We start from the raw sequence: 15422 nt of genomic DNA, 5'->3' as shown, positions 1-15422 counted from the left end.
AGCGCAGCTTATTGACATCAAACCAGCAGAAGAGCTAAAACAGGTCTCCGTCCTTTCCTTTTGTGTATGCCAAAATGTAGGAACATCTAAAATCAAAAAGGACGGGTTCAGGATTCAAAATTATCTTGACAACTATGGGCAATACCCTGGAATAAAATGTAGTAGTTAAGTATCAAATTCTGCACCATGATTCAAAGGACAGATTACATACGGCCACGAGGGGAGAGACCCCACTTGACTAGAGGGTTTGTGACAAATCGGAGTGAGCTAACCTCACACTCTTCTGAGTCCAGTGTGCTGTGCCCAGGAAAGCACTAATGCTGCTCTTGGGCATAGCAGCGTCTACACCACAGGATGGCAGTGCCACCAGGCTCTGAAAACTCAATCCCATGTAGAGCAGTGAGGTCAGCACTGGCCAGATGAGGATTCACCAGGGTGATGAGGGTCAGACATTTTGTCATATAAAACCCGACACATTTAGGAACTGAGGATGCATCTTGGAATCTGGCCAGCTGCACTCAAATAGCTACAGAGCTGTTCAATGGAGGAGGAGGCAGAGGTCATCTCTTTGTCATCCGGGGAGTCAGAACTAGAATTCCTGGGACGCAGCCATCACCATTAGCTCTAACAGAGAGAGCAGCAGGCAGGGATCCCGTTACATTCCCGAGGAGGAGCAGAGGGCAGGTTTGTCTTGGCAGGGTGGGCGGTATCCTGCCCAGTACCGGAGGCCAGAGAGCTGGTGGTGCTCGAGTCCCCCACACTGCCTGTCTCCCCACCCACAGATGACAGCAGTGATCCCCGGCGCAGCACACCACTGGGCACGGACCCCAGGGAGTACTGCATGTCCGACCGCGACATTGTGGAGGTGGTGCGCACCGAGTACGTGTACACGCGGCCCCCACCGTGGTCTGACACGCTGCCCACCATCCACGTGGTAACGCCCACCTACAGCCGCCCGGTGCAGAAGGCCGAGCTCACACGCCTGGCCAACACACTGTTGCACGTGCCCAACCTGCACTGGCTGGTGGTGGAGGACGCGCCACGCCGCACGCCACTGACCGCACATCTGCTGCGCGACACGGGCCTCAACTACACGCATCTGCACGTGGAGACGCCCCGCAACTATAAGCTACGTGGGGACGCCCGTGACCCGCGCATCCCACGGGGCACCATGCAGCGCAACCTGGCCCTGCGCTGGCTGCGCGAGACCTTCCCCCGCAACTCCAGCCAGCCCGGGGTGGTGTACTTCGCTGACGATGACAACACTTACAGTCTGGAGCTCTTTGAGGAGGTGTGAATGGGGCAGAAGGCAGGGGGAGGGGTGGGAGGACTAGGGCCTCTGGTGTGGGAAATGGAGATGCTCCTGCGGAGGGGCCCTTTGGGTAGAGACACACAGGGCCACTGTCACAGGAGGGGATGCCAGGCTGGGGTCAGTATAGACTGCAGGGAACTAGGGACGGGATGGAAGGCCTGGCTGCAGGCCTCAGCAGCCCGCCTAGTGACAACGAAGATGTTGGGGTTCCTGGACCACAGTCCCAGCCGTTGAGGCATGCTCTGAGTGAGGTAGGGGCCGGTTTCCGTGTCCGTGGAGTTGGTGAGTCAAGGTAGTCTGGGGCAGGGAAAGGGGTCGTGTCAGACTGCAAATTGGGAAGACCAAAAGATTTTGTACCCAGGGAGGAAGGGGCAGCAGGGCGTGTGGAGAGGGGCAGAGGAGCTGGTTTGAGAGGCCAGGTTCCTCTGTAGATGCCCAGCACGGGCATGCATCTGTGGACAGGTGGCCTGGGTCCCCGGGCACGGCTTCAGATGTGTGCACAGGTAACTGACGATTCCATGCTCCATGTGGACACGCGTCACTCCCTATCAGCAGTCCCAGGTGTCCTGACTCCGGGTCCCCCTTGTAGATGCGCAGCACCAGGAGAGTGTCCGTGTGGCCTGTCGCCTTCGTCGGCGGCCTTCGGTACGAGGCCCCACGGGTCAACGGAGCAGGGAAGGTGGTCGGCTGGAAGACAGTGTTTGACCCCCACAGACCATTTGCAATAGATATGGCTGGATTTGCAGTCAACCTGCGCCTCATTCTGCAGCGAAGTCAGGCCTACTTCAAGCTGCGTGGCGTGAAGGGAGGCTACCAGGAAAGCAGCCTCCTCCGAGAACTGGTCACCCTCAATGACTTAGAGCCCAAGGCAGCCAACTGCACCAAGGTAAGGCCTTCAGCAGAACTGAAAGCCGTAATGCAAACATTTCCAAGCCCATTCGGACCCTCCCTACAGATCAAGGAACAGGAAATCAAAGTCTCAAAACAGACTTGCAAAGAAGATCCATGCTTCCTAGAACACCCTACTGGGAAGGCACTTTATCACCTGTCAGGCAGCCACACTAAAGACAAGCAGGGAAATGGAGAAGGTAGTGATCAGAGAGACAGAGCCAAGGATTGCGTCGTCCCTCACCTCAAAACAGCTGGGCTCCATGACCTCCCTGCCAAACACATGTATATGTATACACACACATGCACAAACACACGCATGCATGCACATGTACAAACACACACTGCTCCTAGTTTGAACTTCTCCGGCTAGGGCCTGGGCTGTCAACCTGAAGGCTCCCAAACAACTTTCTCTGTCTCTGGAGAGAACTATTAAGAAATGCAGGGGAGGATGAGAAGCAAGGGGAAATCTTAGAATTTCTCTATTTTCTGTAGCTGCAGACTTTGTTTCCAACAGTTATTTTGAATGCATCATATGTACAAACAGCAAGAGTGAGGGGGTAGATAGAAATAAAGAACAATGGGAAAAAAATTGATGGGAACAAGGGCAGAATGGGAGGGGGCAGGAGAAATACTTGCAGAGTGTGGTGGGAGCAGGGAGGTGGCAGGGTAAGGTCAGGGCGACTGCCCCATGTTGTTTTGTGTCTCTGGACGCACAGATCCTGGTCTGGCACACACGCACAGAGAAGCCAGTGCTGGTGAACGAGGGGAAAAAAGGCTTCACTGACCCCACTGTGGAGATCTGAGCCCCAGGATACAGGTACAGTGGGGACAAGGGCGGCGGTGCACTGGGCAGGAGCACACCAAACTTGGACCCAGAATAAATCCGCCGAGACTTTTCTTCTTGGTCTTTAATTGTGGAAGGACAGGGATAATGCCAGGAAGCATGAAGGAGACATAGCTGAAGTTCCCTTCCCATTGCACTATCTGGAACAGGAGCCAGCTTTCCCACACAGCTAGGTCCTTCTGCTACCAGCTCCCTGACAGGCCTGTCCTTCCAGACACCGCCGGATGACAACTTCCAATCATTGCTACTACTATTCTGGCCATCATGCCTGTCCCATTGCCAGGCACTGTTATGTACATTCCCTCTCACAGGCTGTCTTGCCCTGTGGATTCCTCTTCAGTCATGCTGCTGTGAAAAGGACCCACCCCTTACTCACTTCTTCCCCCTCATGTAGCATGTCCATGTGTCTTGCAGTAGTGACAGTGTCGTACAGTGAAGAAAGGATGGGCCCCAGAGCCTGGTTCAGGTCCTGACCTACCACTTTTCACTGTTTGACGTTTTTTTCTCTAGGCCTCGGTTCCTTCATCTGTATAATGGGTTGTTGGGGGTACCAAGGACAATCTCTGGCACATAATAAGTCCTCCATATGTGTTACTGTTGTTATTTGATTCTTTAAAACCCTCTATTTACATGGGCCACAGGATCTGTCTACATTTTAGAGGTAAAGAAATGATGTTCAGAAAAGTTAAATGAAATGAATTGTGCCAGCTGATTGGCAAAGCCAGGAATTTTCTCTGGGCATTTCTATGACCTTATCACAGAGGTGGGAACTCAGACAATGGGACACATGTGAACTGTGGCCCCGGAGTTTAGTGTCAGTTTCTGTGTCACGTTTGCCAGCGCCCTGCCAAAAGGGGACACCAGGGTGTCAGTCTGCCTGTTTTGTCCCCTGAACTTAACAAATCAGCTGGGCCAGTGCCACTAAAATGCACCAATACTGAGCCATATGCCCTGCCTCCTACCCTTACCGGGTCCCTGGAGGAATCTGCCTGCACCCACCCCTCATAAGGGGTCCACAGAGGACTCGGGGGGGTGGGTTCCTTGCAGCTCCTGGGTGACCCCTGTTAGGGGCCCAGAGTTGAGCGGCTTGACCAGACTGGCCACTCCCTCACCCACCTCACCCATTGCTCCTCTCCCCTTCACAGGAGCCTCCCTCTCAGACCCTGTTCCCGGCCTTCCATCCTCTCCCCACGGCTGATGGTCCCTCCAAGGCAAACTCCTAAGGAATGGCCATCACCTTCCTTTCTGTTCTGGGGCTTCAGAGAGAGCCCAGCCCGATGCCAGGACAAAGGACGGAGAACCTAAAGCACAGAAATCCCACACCTGTTGTTCTCTTCCATCCAGCGTGACCAGGGCCCAGCTGCTAGCCAAGCTCCCCCAGCCAGTGCACCGGTGCCCCAGTACGCCTCCCCAGAGCTTCCTGTACCAACAGGCCTGCAGAAGCAGACTCATGGGCACCCAGGCCCCAGAGTGATGTCGAACTGGGAGGGAGGTGCAAAGACTCGGCAGTCAAGTAAAGGGTGGCCCTCCCCAGCACCCTGCTCCTGGGGCCCAGCAAGGCCACACAGACCAGCCAGCCAGAGAATTCTGAAGACAAAAGAGCAGTCCCCGCCCAGGAGTGCCCCTCCTCTCCTCAGAGAGTTGCTCCCAAGTACACATGCCTCTGTGGCTTTCCCCTAGTTCCTGTTTCCAGAGTATAAGGCTGTCTTTGATGCCAAAGGGCGACCAGCCCTGCATGAGGGGAGCCTGGGTCTGCCAACTGGCTCTCCCTGTACCTCAGTACCTCATGCTGTGGTGGGAGCAGAGCCCCTTCCACCAGCCCACGCCCCTCAAGCCTGCTCCTTGCAGCACTGAGAAGCAGGTGGGCCCTCAAGCCAGCACAGGTCATGGACTGACCTGGACTAAGACCACGTGGGTCCCTGTCCCCACACTGCCTCCCCACTGCCCACTGGGCTTTAGGGCCCCTTGCCTGGGCTGGGATAGGGAGGGCAGGAGCCCTCTTCCTGAAGCTCTTGAGAACCACAGACCTCAGTGGCTCGAGTGAGCAAGGGGCGGGGGAGGCAGAAAGAGGAGGGAGGCAGGGGTGACTCCAAGACTCTTTCCTGCCCCTGGTTTGAGGGAGAGGGACTTTGCATTAGCAGAGGGATTTATGGGAAAGGGGCAGAGATCATTTCGACACTGAGGAAAGGAGACCTGAGCACACACTACTTTGGAAATTATTCTATTTTAAACACAAAATGGGAAAGAAAATCTCCCTTTTCTCTAAGTGTGGAGCATGCAGGGCGAGCCTGCCTCAGGTCCAGCTGCACCCTTTCCTCTCCAGAGAAAGAACAGTGCATGTGCTGCTCCCCTCTACCAGCAGGAAAGTGTGTTCAGTTCTCCAGGGCACTGAAAAGGCCCCTGGCTTTCAGACAGGACAGGGCCCTCTGGTGATTATCTCATTTATGCTCCTGAAAGTTGGAAGCACAATTTTCTTCCCAAGTGGAAGAAAAGGAAAGATCTGAGCCTACTGAAGAGGTGTTTATTTTTTAACTGCTAACAGCTCCCACTCCATTTAAACTCACAGGACCTGTCTGAGGACCACTGAGAACCCACTCCTGGGTGGGAGGTGGGGTAGAACTCAGTCGGGCGACCTAACATTCAAAAAATAGCATTGACTGCCTATTTTGAAATGGATTGAACTTCCCACGGTAGTCATGAACCCATCCGATGGGATTGTATCCCTGAGAACCCTGAGCCACCTTGCAGTGTGTTCCCCAACCTCTTAACGTTTTCGATGGTTGCTTTGGAAATCAATCCCTCAGAATCAAGTGGCATGGCATGAGAGAGAAGGGAGGAGGTGGACACAGGGCAGTCATCAAATGAGTGAATTTAGGCCCAGGCATTCCACTGCCTCCTCACCGAAACCAGCCCTGAATGCTCAGGTCAGCTCGGCTGGGCTTAGGCCACCTTCTCAGCCAAATTACCCAGGGCTCATTTTCAGGAAATTGATAATGAACAACAAAATGGGGTATTCTCATTCTCTCTCTCTCTCTCTCTCTCTCTCTCTCTCTCTCTCTCTCTCTCTCTCTTTTCTTTTTGGCAAATGCTAGTTGAGTTGTTTTCACTTAATATCCTCTCTTAGCTGCATGTGTATTTATTTATAATTATAACCCTGGTGGACTGCAGCTTCCATCTGTGTTGGGAATGAGTTTGTTATAAATCAGAATTGGGTCCATGACTACAATTTATTTTCCAAACTCAGTCTGTTCCCTGCTCCCCAACATACAGGAGTGAGGCCGGGGGTAGCTGTCCCAAACAGAGTAGGGGGAGGATGGAGCCCATGCAGCTGCACCATCTGGTCTGTTTTAATTTAACTATTTAATTTGTTTTTGGAATTAAAAGTCAAATATGATTTTTAACAGTCATAATCCTCCTCAGCCCTGCTTTATTTTATTCTCCTATATTGCTTTAACCAGCCAATAAGTATTTATTTGTCAGGTGCCTGCTATGAACAAGCATTATTCTAGGAGCAGCACGGAGCAGTGAAAAACCAGAGCATTTGTCTTCATGGAGCATGCCTTCTCTTGAGAGGACCTGGATGGACAATAAACAGATGTATAGTATTTTAGATGTGATCTGGTCTAAGGACAAGAATGAGGCCAGTGGGGGAGACAGAGGGAGAGGACCTGATCCCTACACAGGGTAGTCAGAAAGGCCTCCCTGATAAGGTGACGTCTGAGCCGATGAGCAGCACGCAGACATGCCGTTATCTGGGTCAGGGCATTCCAGAAAAGAGAACTCTGTCCCTGGTGGTGGGGGGGCAGTGGTTAGCATGTTTAAAGACCAGCAAAAAACCAGTATGAATACTACAACTGACTGGGAAAGGTGGGAGGGCATCAGTGGTGGGAGATGGGATGGACATGGGATGGGGGTGGGCACAGAATATGTTGGTTGGCCCTGGGAACCAGGGTAAAGCTTTTGGCGTCTACTGTGAGTGAAAAGGGAAGCCATTGGAGGTTTTGGAGCAGAAGACTGATATAATCTAATTGGCCTTTTAAAAGAATACCTCCACTTTCTGTGCTGACAATAAACAGAGAGGGTGAGCCAGGGCAGGCTAGGGGTGGTGACTCCTGCAATAATCCAGGCATGGGATGACAGTGAGTTGGATGAAGATGAAAGTTTTGGGGCAAAGAGAAGTGGTCGGGTTCTGGATGTGTTTAAGAGAGACAGCCAAGAGAATTTGCTGATGGATTGGATGTTGGATATGAAAGAGGAGAGCCAAAAGTGATCTGAGACACAGAATAGAATGGCCAGTTCCTGATACAGGGCAGAGTGCAGGAGGGATGATGTGGGATAACTGGAGTTTGGTGTCACATGTGTCACATGTCCATTAGACACGTACAGGAGACAAGGTGAGTAGATGGCGGCTAGTACACCTGGAGCTCAGGTGAAGATGAACATTGGAGAGAACAAGTGTCAGGCTGTCTACAAGCCCCAGGTGGATGAGTCTACCGCCGTGAGTGGACAGAGGGAAGAAGCCCAGGGAGTGGGTCTGGATCCACCAGCACTTAGAGGTTGGGGTTATGAGAAGGAGTCTTCAAGAGACTCTGAGATGAGGCCATCCAGTTGGGAAGATCTGGACTAACCGTGAATAAGCTCTGGAAGATGATCTCTGCCAAGGGGCTTTGACAGAGAGAAACCGCAGGGCTATTTGGCAGGTAAAGTCAAGAACAGTAAGTTGGAACAGGAGGCTCTTCCCCCTGAGAAAGGGCCAATGCATCCCGGTGCAGATTTGCTTAAGAGAGTAATTTGAGGGCATTCTTCACTTTACAACAGGATTCACTGTAAGATTCCTTTAAATACCAGTTCCCTGTCACATTTTCCAACAGAAGCCAACTTATATACAACTTTGTAGAAGCACACTCTGGTGTAAAGTGAGGAGCAGCAATACTGCTCCCCAGCGCTACTCATGCACCCAAGTAGTCCTGGTCTCCTCCACGCCTTAGCTCCATGTTTTCTGTTCCAAAGCAGTTCAAGAATAGCTGGTGAGTTTGGCCAAGACTGGGGACTTTGCCTCATTTGGCCACCTGCCATTGTCCATGGAGTTCACTTTAATAACTTCACTTCTCTGCCCAGCCCCCTATGACTCTCTGTCCTTGACCCAGCTCAGCTCTTGGGCCCAGGGGCTGCACAACATAACTGTCCCCAGTATGGAACCCTTTCCTTAGCGAAGCACAGGATGGAAGCCTTTGGGGCTGCTGGGGGCCTCATGCCAGGCAACTCCCACCTGTCTTTATGGGCGCCTGGTGTAGGCACTGTACTGGGGAGGTGTCTGCTATTTGACTTTGCCTATTATTGAAGGTAGTTTGTGGCAGTAGAATCCAGATGTTGTTTGTGAAGAAAACTCACCCACTACAGCTGACTCATATATTGAGAACTTGGCTGTCCGGCAGACTCTCACCAGCACTAGAATGGATTTGTATTGGATTTCTCCTCTCCAAGGCACTTCCAATCCACAGTGACATTTCAAGGGGCGGGGGGTCAGGAGGGAAGTGGTAAGGAGTCAGCACCTGGCTATTGAGTACCAGCTGGGCTAGCTGTTGTGCCTGACTGCATACTGCCTTTTGCCTCTGGCTAACAGCAGCACAGATGGGATCAGAGAAATACCACCAAAGAGGGTTTGCTCAACTCTATTGTTTTATTGCGATTCAGGACAGAGAACCTGAGCCAAACCACTGGACTCAATCCCCAGAACAAGAGCCTCACATTTGGACAGACAACTGCCAAGGAAGGCTGCCTCTCCTCCCTGCTACTTGTTCACAGGAGGTTCAGGGAGGGAGGCTGAGCTGGAGGCAAGGTCTGCGCTAGGCCTGCAGGCCCCGTGGCGACCCAACATTTCCAGGAGGCGATCTACCAACACCACTGCAGCTGGGTCCTCTGCACTTTTTCTCCTGCACCCTCTAATAGGGGTGTGGTTTCTGCTAGGATCTACATTTCCTCCTCTTCTCACGGAGGAAAACTGGAAATACTCTCTAATTCAGGAAAACAAATGGCTGAGTATTTCTGTTTCTCTTAAGCTCGGCTTGTCATCCTGTCGGATGCAATTAGAGTGGGAATGAAAAGGAAAAATGTGTGTCTCTCAAATGAAGTATCTTCCAGAATCCCAGAAAAGGTTTGAGGAGGGTTGTGAAGAAAAAACAGAGCCGAATGAGGTAAGACATCCCCGCCCCCTTCCCTGTCCTCCACAAGTGGTGACAAACCCACTATTTCAGAAACGCACAGGGGCCCTGAGAGATGTGGCCAGGTCAGGTGAGAACGTTCATAGGAGCACACGTATGCAGCAGCCATGCCCAGCTAGTCAGGACCTCTCTTGAAGTCCATGTGTCACCACATGGAGATCTGACTAGACATTCCAACCCGACATCCTTCTGTCCTCTCTCAGAAGAGCAGGGAGTAGGAAAGGTGCCATCAACAGAGCCCAGTCAAGAAACCATTCAGGTGAGAAGGGAGTCCCTCCCTCCCCATCCCACTTCTCTTCTTCAATTCTCTCAGATTTTGGGTCTTGAACTAAAGCAGTGGGCAGAGAGGTAGCCCTTGGCTCCCTGAGGTTGCTACTTAAGGACACTCTCCTGATGGGAGGATGGGAGGGGGTTAGCACACCCAGGCTCCAGTCAGCTGTGAGTAGGGTTTCCGGGCAGGAATTCCTGCCTGTTCTTGGGATGTTTTTTCGCTTTTCCATTCCCGAATCCCAAGAAAAGTTAGTCAGGAAATCGGGAAAATCGGCTCCTTGAACCCAAGTGGTTGGTAGTATCGGCCGTCAGTTGATGGAAACAATTCATCGTGGAGAACAGAAAACAGTTTCTATCTCAGGATTTGGAAATGGGAAAGCGAAAAAAATTCCTGAGAATGGGCAGGAATTCCCGCCCCGAAACCCTAGCTGTGAGGAAGGGGGCACTCCTGCTTCTCTCCACCAGGGGGCGCTGGGAAGCGCTGCTCAGCTAAGGTACTGGTTCCTGCCTAGGTAGGGTGTTTCAGTGAACCGTATCACAGGGCCTGCCATCTCCTCCTCGAAAACAACGACCTGGGGAGAGAAGGGGGAGCCAGATGAGGGAAGTGGTTGGGAACTGGGCTAGAAAGAACAGGGACCCACAACTCATAAGCACCAAGGAAGAGGACAGAAGGGACTTCTGCCCCTCTCCTGCCCTAACCAGCCTTAATAGACTGTGACAAGGGCCTTCCCTGCCTCCCTCCCCCAGAGAAACACTGTGACACAAGGGAGAGCAGGAAAGAGAAGGGAGTCCCAGGGAAAATGGAAGGGACTGCAAGTGTTCCCACCTGGTTGATGCCTTGGTCCAACCAGGTACCTGGAAGGTAGAGGGTCTCCTGGGGTCCAATGTTCCAGTAGCGTCCAAGGTTTTGGCTATTGATGAATACAACCCCCTTCTCCCAGCCCTTCAACAGAGCAGGGAAGGTGTTAGTCAACCACAAAAGCCATCAAATGTCAAGTCCCACAGGAAGGCAGAGCCACAGTTAGACACCTGCCATGCATTCTCTCAGCTTGCAAGAGACCAATGTAAATGGATATCTCGACAGCCACGAGGTTACTGGGTCGGGTGTTCTGTCTCCCATCCTAATAGCTCTGACTTCCCAGGCAGGGCATCCAAGCTCATATTGGATGTAGGAACCCTCAGGTGATTCTTCTGCTTTGAGCCCACTCCCTTCACCCAAAGGAGGCCTCATGGGGCCCTTTCAGAGAGGGCAACACAAAGACGGGGACCATCTAGGCAAAGGTGGTAGAGAGGGCTCCAGCAAGGCTCAGGAGTGCCTTGCGGGGAGCAAGACCCTCCTCATGGCTCAGGCTCAGAGCATTCTGAGAGAGGACGAGAACCGGAGCAGGAAAGGGCTACAAACCTTCAGCTCCATAAAGGTGTCCAGAGGGGAAAGGTCAATGGATAAGGCACCCAGGAAGAAAGCAGGGACTATGGGTGCATCGGGGACAGGATTCCACACGTTGGCACTGAACCTATGGATAGAACGGAAGACAAGAAAGGAAGGAGGGTACTTTCTCAGATCTGGGTCCCATCCTGCAGCTAATTGCAAAGGCATTCAAAGTTCCCTACCTGTCAACCAGGGCACAGGACTGGCAGCAGGGTGATATTGTGGAAATTCCCTAGTCTCCAATGCTGGCACTGCCCCTACCCGGGCAAGCTGCTCTGGGTTCTGTTCTGTTCACATGTGACTGGGAGGAGGGGTGAGGCCAGAGCAGCTCTCAGGGCCTTCCTGGCTCTTCCTGCATGTTAACTAGGAGTTCACACACTGCCCTGGTAGGGACCCACCTCTGAAAGAAGCTCTCTTTCATATCCAGGCTATAGATTCTGAAGTTTTTCAGGGGAGAATTATTCAGATAGATATTTCCAATTAAACCTGTGGGAAGGAGACAAGGAAACATGAGCAAAGCCAAAGGCAGGGGACAACGACCTGGCTGTGGCCAGGCACATCCATGGAAAGTTTCTGGGAAGTTCAAGTGAGGATTTCTCCTGAAGTTTATACTCCCTAAGAGGCTCATCACATGCCTGAAAACCTTCCCTATAAATCCCAAAGGGGATGAGAATGAGTAATATTAGTATTTGTCAGTCCCTAGGATTTGCATGAAAAAAATACATCGAGGGCAATGACAGAGCTGAGAATGTCAAGGGCATCAACAGTCTCTGGCCTGTCTCTGAGGGAGAAGCTCCCTTTTGGGGGCTGAGAATCCCAAAACAATAAAATGAGGCCCAAAGGGCAGAAGACCAGGAGTTCACAGTGGTTCTAGCCTAGCTTCAAGGCCAGTTTTGGTGGGCTCCCAGACTAAACAGACCTAATAACTCAGCCAGAAACCTACATGACCTAAAATTAAAGATAGATTTTTTTTCAGTATTTAAATTGTGAACAGATGGCAATATCACTTGGATGTACAACTCTGGGGAACTGCACACACTCGAACAGTGATTAATTAGTGCCGTAGGGAAGGGGTCAACTCTGTCCCAGAGCAGCCCCAAGGTCCTCTCGACCATGTTGCTGCTGAGTTGCTAGAGCAGAATCTGGATAGGCCAGGAAATGGGAACAGGCTTCATGGGGCCTATAGGCTCTCTGCAATTGCAGGTCTGGGTGTGTGAGGGAACATACACATTTCTGGAAAGGAGGTCTGTGAGTTATAAACAGCGAACTGTTCTACAGGATGGGAACTCCACAATGAGAATCCAGGGCACACCTGGACCAGGGGTCTGGGAAGGCAAAGACTAGGAAAGGGTCAAATTGGCAGTCTCGTCCCACAAAGGAAATGAAGAGCAGCCTGGAGTGGGAGCTCCTTGGAGGAAGAAACGGAGACCCAAGGAAGACTGCTAGAGGACTGTTTAGGGGAAAGGGAAGGTAAGCCTGGACAGCGATAGAAGCTACTTTGAGACCCTTGTGGAAAGGGCTGATCCCCAGGATCCAGAAAGCCCCCAATGGCTGGACCACATGGCTTCCTTGGCAGGCAGGAAGGGATGTACATGTTTCCTCATTACAGAGGCAAACACCAGTGAGAGAATTGGGAGGTCACCAGTCTTACCACAGTAGGATTTACTTTTTCTGAGTTCTTATTTTATAACTAACATGAAACAACCTGCATTTTAATAGACAGATAGGAAGGAAGAGGCCGATTTAAGCACAGACGATTTAGAAAGCCAGGGAAAATAAAATGAATTGGTGGAATATTCCTAGAGAGGTATGCCATCAAGAGGATTTTGTTTACCTGTGTGTCCTGCCTTCTGTCCACCACAAATAAGATCATCAGTGAATTTCCAAGGTGAATCAAGGAATGAAATTCAAGGTGGAAACCCAAGAAGGCAGGAGTCCTATGCCTTTTTTGGATTTCTGGGAATCTTCTTGCTTGCCTCTCAGGTGCCTCCCCACCCCACCCACCCACTCTACCCCCCACCCCCACACAACACACACCACACAGACAGTGCCCTGCTATAGCAGGCTGCAGAGGCGGGCTCAGTGTCTGCTGTGTATTCACCAAGGGCATGTGGAGAACAGATACAGGGAGTGCTAACAAGTAAGAGGTCTGAACCCAGGTGGGCATCTCAGACCCACTTCCACCTCCCTCCAATGGGCCTCCATGATTCCACCTCACTCTGTGGGCCTCCATGACCTACCTCACTGAGACAGGCCTCCATGACCCGCCTCCCTCCAATGGGCCTCCATGACCCGCCTCCCTCCAATAAGCCTCTATGACCCTCCTCACTGTAAGGGGCATCCATGACCCCAGCTCACTACAGTGGTTCTCCATGTCCCACCTCCCTCCAAAGGGCTTCGGTGACTCCACCTCCCTCCAATGGCTTCCATGACCCATGTCACTGCAATCAGCCTCATGGCCTGCTGAGGAGCTGGAATGGAGAAAGGATAGTCACACATATGCTGAGTATCAGTAGCTTTTCATTCAGCATGTGCTGTGACCCACCTTTGCGCTGGTCATCGATATTATCCCCGTAGTTGACTCGCCCACAATTCTCCACCAAGATCCTCAGTGTGCTGTGACCCTGCCAGGAACACAGTGGTCGATGATGACCGCCTGGTCACCCAGCCATAAGGTCACAAGTATACCTCAGGGTTTCTCTGTGGAACCCCAGTTCTTCTCTAAGCTCTGCAAGGGAAAGCATCCCTGCTGATCAGAAAGCAATGCTCTGCTTCACTCTCCACATACAGCTCTGGTTAAGGAGCTTCCTGTCTTCCAGGTCTTCCTAACCTTGACTCCCACCAAACCTGTTCAGGAAGTGGCTAGCTCTAGCCACCACCCAGCTCCCCAAGAAACAAACCTGGATCAAGGGGATAGAGATCTTCCTCCTTTTATAGTCCAAGAATCCTATAGATACTGTGTTCACAAAGACCTGCCAGATAAACAGACAGAGAGTATCCATGGGTCGACAGGAAGGAAGCCTAAGAGGGATCTCTGCTAAAGCAAAGAAAGAGGTCACACTGTGTGTGTGTGCTGAGGAGGGACTTAGGCGGGTATAGAGGAAAAATGAGTGCCCATGATTATAGCTGCAAAGGACTGCACAACTGACAGTGAAGGGCCATCTCTACACACTGGTAACAGCCGGATATAGGAGCATAAAGAGGCAGGAGAGTCAGGGGTATATTGTAGGGCTTGATCACTACAGGTCATAGGAATTAACAGGAGATACTCCTACCTGTCCCCGGTCACGCACAAGACCACTGAGGATGCCAGATGAGTCGATGGAGGTCTCATACAGCGTGTACCCAAAGGACTGGCCGTTTCCATCATTTACTGACAGGTTCTCCATATTGACAGGCGTTTCAGAATTGATTGGCTGTACAGAGAAAAGACAGGGATGCACAGGGTTAGGCAGAGGAGACAAAGGCAGAAACCTCTTGTTGAGCCTTCTGGGGCTGTGCTGGGTAGTATTTAGGACCTACCTGGGGGCTAGCGTACTGGGGGCAGAGGCAGGGCAGGGGCCACTAACATTTTTTTTCTGTCTTGACTTCTCATGGCTCTCCAGGGTCACAGGGATGGGGGTGTGAAAGAGGGAAATGAACCCTACAACTTAGTGGCTTTTTAGCCTTTTAATCCATCATCATTTTGGATCACAGCATCCCTCTGCATCAGCTACAGGAGGTGCACCCTCCTCCCTGCCCACTGAGGCTGCAGAAAGGGAATCCCCATTGTGTTACCCAGTTTTTCTTCAAGTTCGTTTTGTTCCTTCCCACTTCCTACTCTGGGATGAGTTTGTTCTCTTTACTCTGAGTTCTAAAGTTGGAGAGTGGACCTCAAGGTTGTCAAGCGTTAATTTCTCATCCTCCACGACATCTGTTGGGAGGGCTTCCTGGCCTTGCTCTCCTGATGGCGGTACTCACCTCCTCCATGTACTGGAGGGCATCCCACAGTGACAGGTATAAAGTTGGCCTCACTGCCTCATATGCAGTCTTGGGAAGAAGGGCAGGTGGGGGAGGAAGAGGGCCACCTGAAAAACAGACAACAGGGCCATCCCGAAAGGACTAAACAGTCACTGCCTCCTCCAGCCCTCCCAACCCCTGGCTACTCTCCATGACCCAATGTGCTCCTTAATCCTAGAGCCAACAGGGAAACAGGCCCATCCTCACACATGCCGAGACCCCACTGGGAAGGTGATGCCAGTAGGGAGGACAGGGGGCCTTCCCATATCCTCAGGAGTATTAACACCTACAGAAAGGCAAACTTAGCAAGACACAAAACATGATGAAAACAGTCTCTCAAAATTGCCTGTCTTTCTCTTAGGGTGTTCTTGTACACCAACCAACTGGAGGTAAAGTGCAATACCGAGGAAATAACTCTTTAGGAGGTCTCAGAGCAAAAGCAAGGGCCCAAGTTGG

At 51.7% G+C, this 15422-nt stretch overlaps 2 protein-coding genes across 5 annotated transcripts in view; one reads left to right on the top strand and one right to left on the bottom strand.

The window, feature by feature from the left end:
• B3GAT1 (beta-1,3-glucuronyltransferase 1) overlaps positions 1-6766 on the top strand; it is a 29297-nt gene extending 22531 nt beyond the window's left edge. For 2 of the 4 annotated variants that reach the window (XM_033097557.1, XM_033097556.1), the window contains exons 4-7: positions 783-1291; positions 1902-2198; positions 2920-3020; positions 4193-6466. In XM_033097557.1, coding sequence (XP_032953448.1) covers positions 783-1291; positions 1902-2198; positions 2920-3006 — 893 coding nt within the window. In that variant the 3' untranslated portion in view covers positions 3007-3020; positions 4193-6466. Of the gene's footprint in view, positions 1-782; positions 1292-1901; positions 2199-2919; positions 3021-4192; positions 6467-6527 lie in introns of those variants that run through there. The other 2 variants (XM_033097555.1, XM_033097554.1) reach the window with 2 other exon arrangements.
• Positions 6767-9842: 3076 nt separating this feature from the next.
• Positions 9843-15422, bottom strand: part of LOC117017402 (beta-galactosidase-1-like protein 2) — a 48252-nt gene continuing 42672 nt past the window's right edge. The window contains exons 12-19 of the mRNA XM_033097553.1: positions 14928-15034; positions 14243-14383; positions 13868-13939; positions 13513-13591; positions 11366-11453; positions 10941-11052; positions 10365-10481; positions 9843-10110 (exon numbers count right to left, since the gene is read on the bottom strand). Coding sequence (XP_032953444.1) covers positions 10024-10110; positions 10365-10481; positions 10941-11052; positions 11366-11453; positions 13513-13591; positions 13868-13939; positions 14243-14383; positions 14928-15034 — 803 coding nt within the window. The 3' untranslated portion in view covers positions 9843-10023. The remainder of the gene's footprint in view (positions 10111-10364; positions 10482-10940; positions 11053-11365; positions 11454-13512; positions 13592-13867; positions 13940-14242; positions 14384-14927; positions 15035-15422) is intronic.

This window comes from Rhinolophus ferrumequinum, chromosome 25 (assembly GCF_004115265.2).
Source record: "Rhinolophus ferrumequinum isolate MPI-CBG mRhiFer1 chromosome 25, mRhiFer1_v1.p, whole genome shotgun sequence".
Classification (NCBI taxonomy): domain Eukaryota; kingdom Metazoa; phylum Chordata; class Mammalia; order Chiroptera; family Rhinolophidae; genus Rhinolophus; species Rhinolophus ferrumequinum.
The sequence above is the reverse complement of the archived record's forward strand: the minus strand, read 5'-3'. Positions and strand labels throughout refer to the sequence as shown.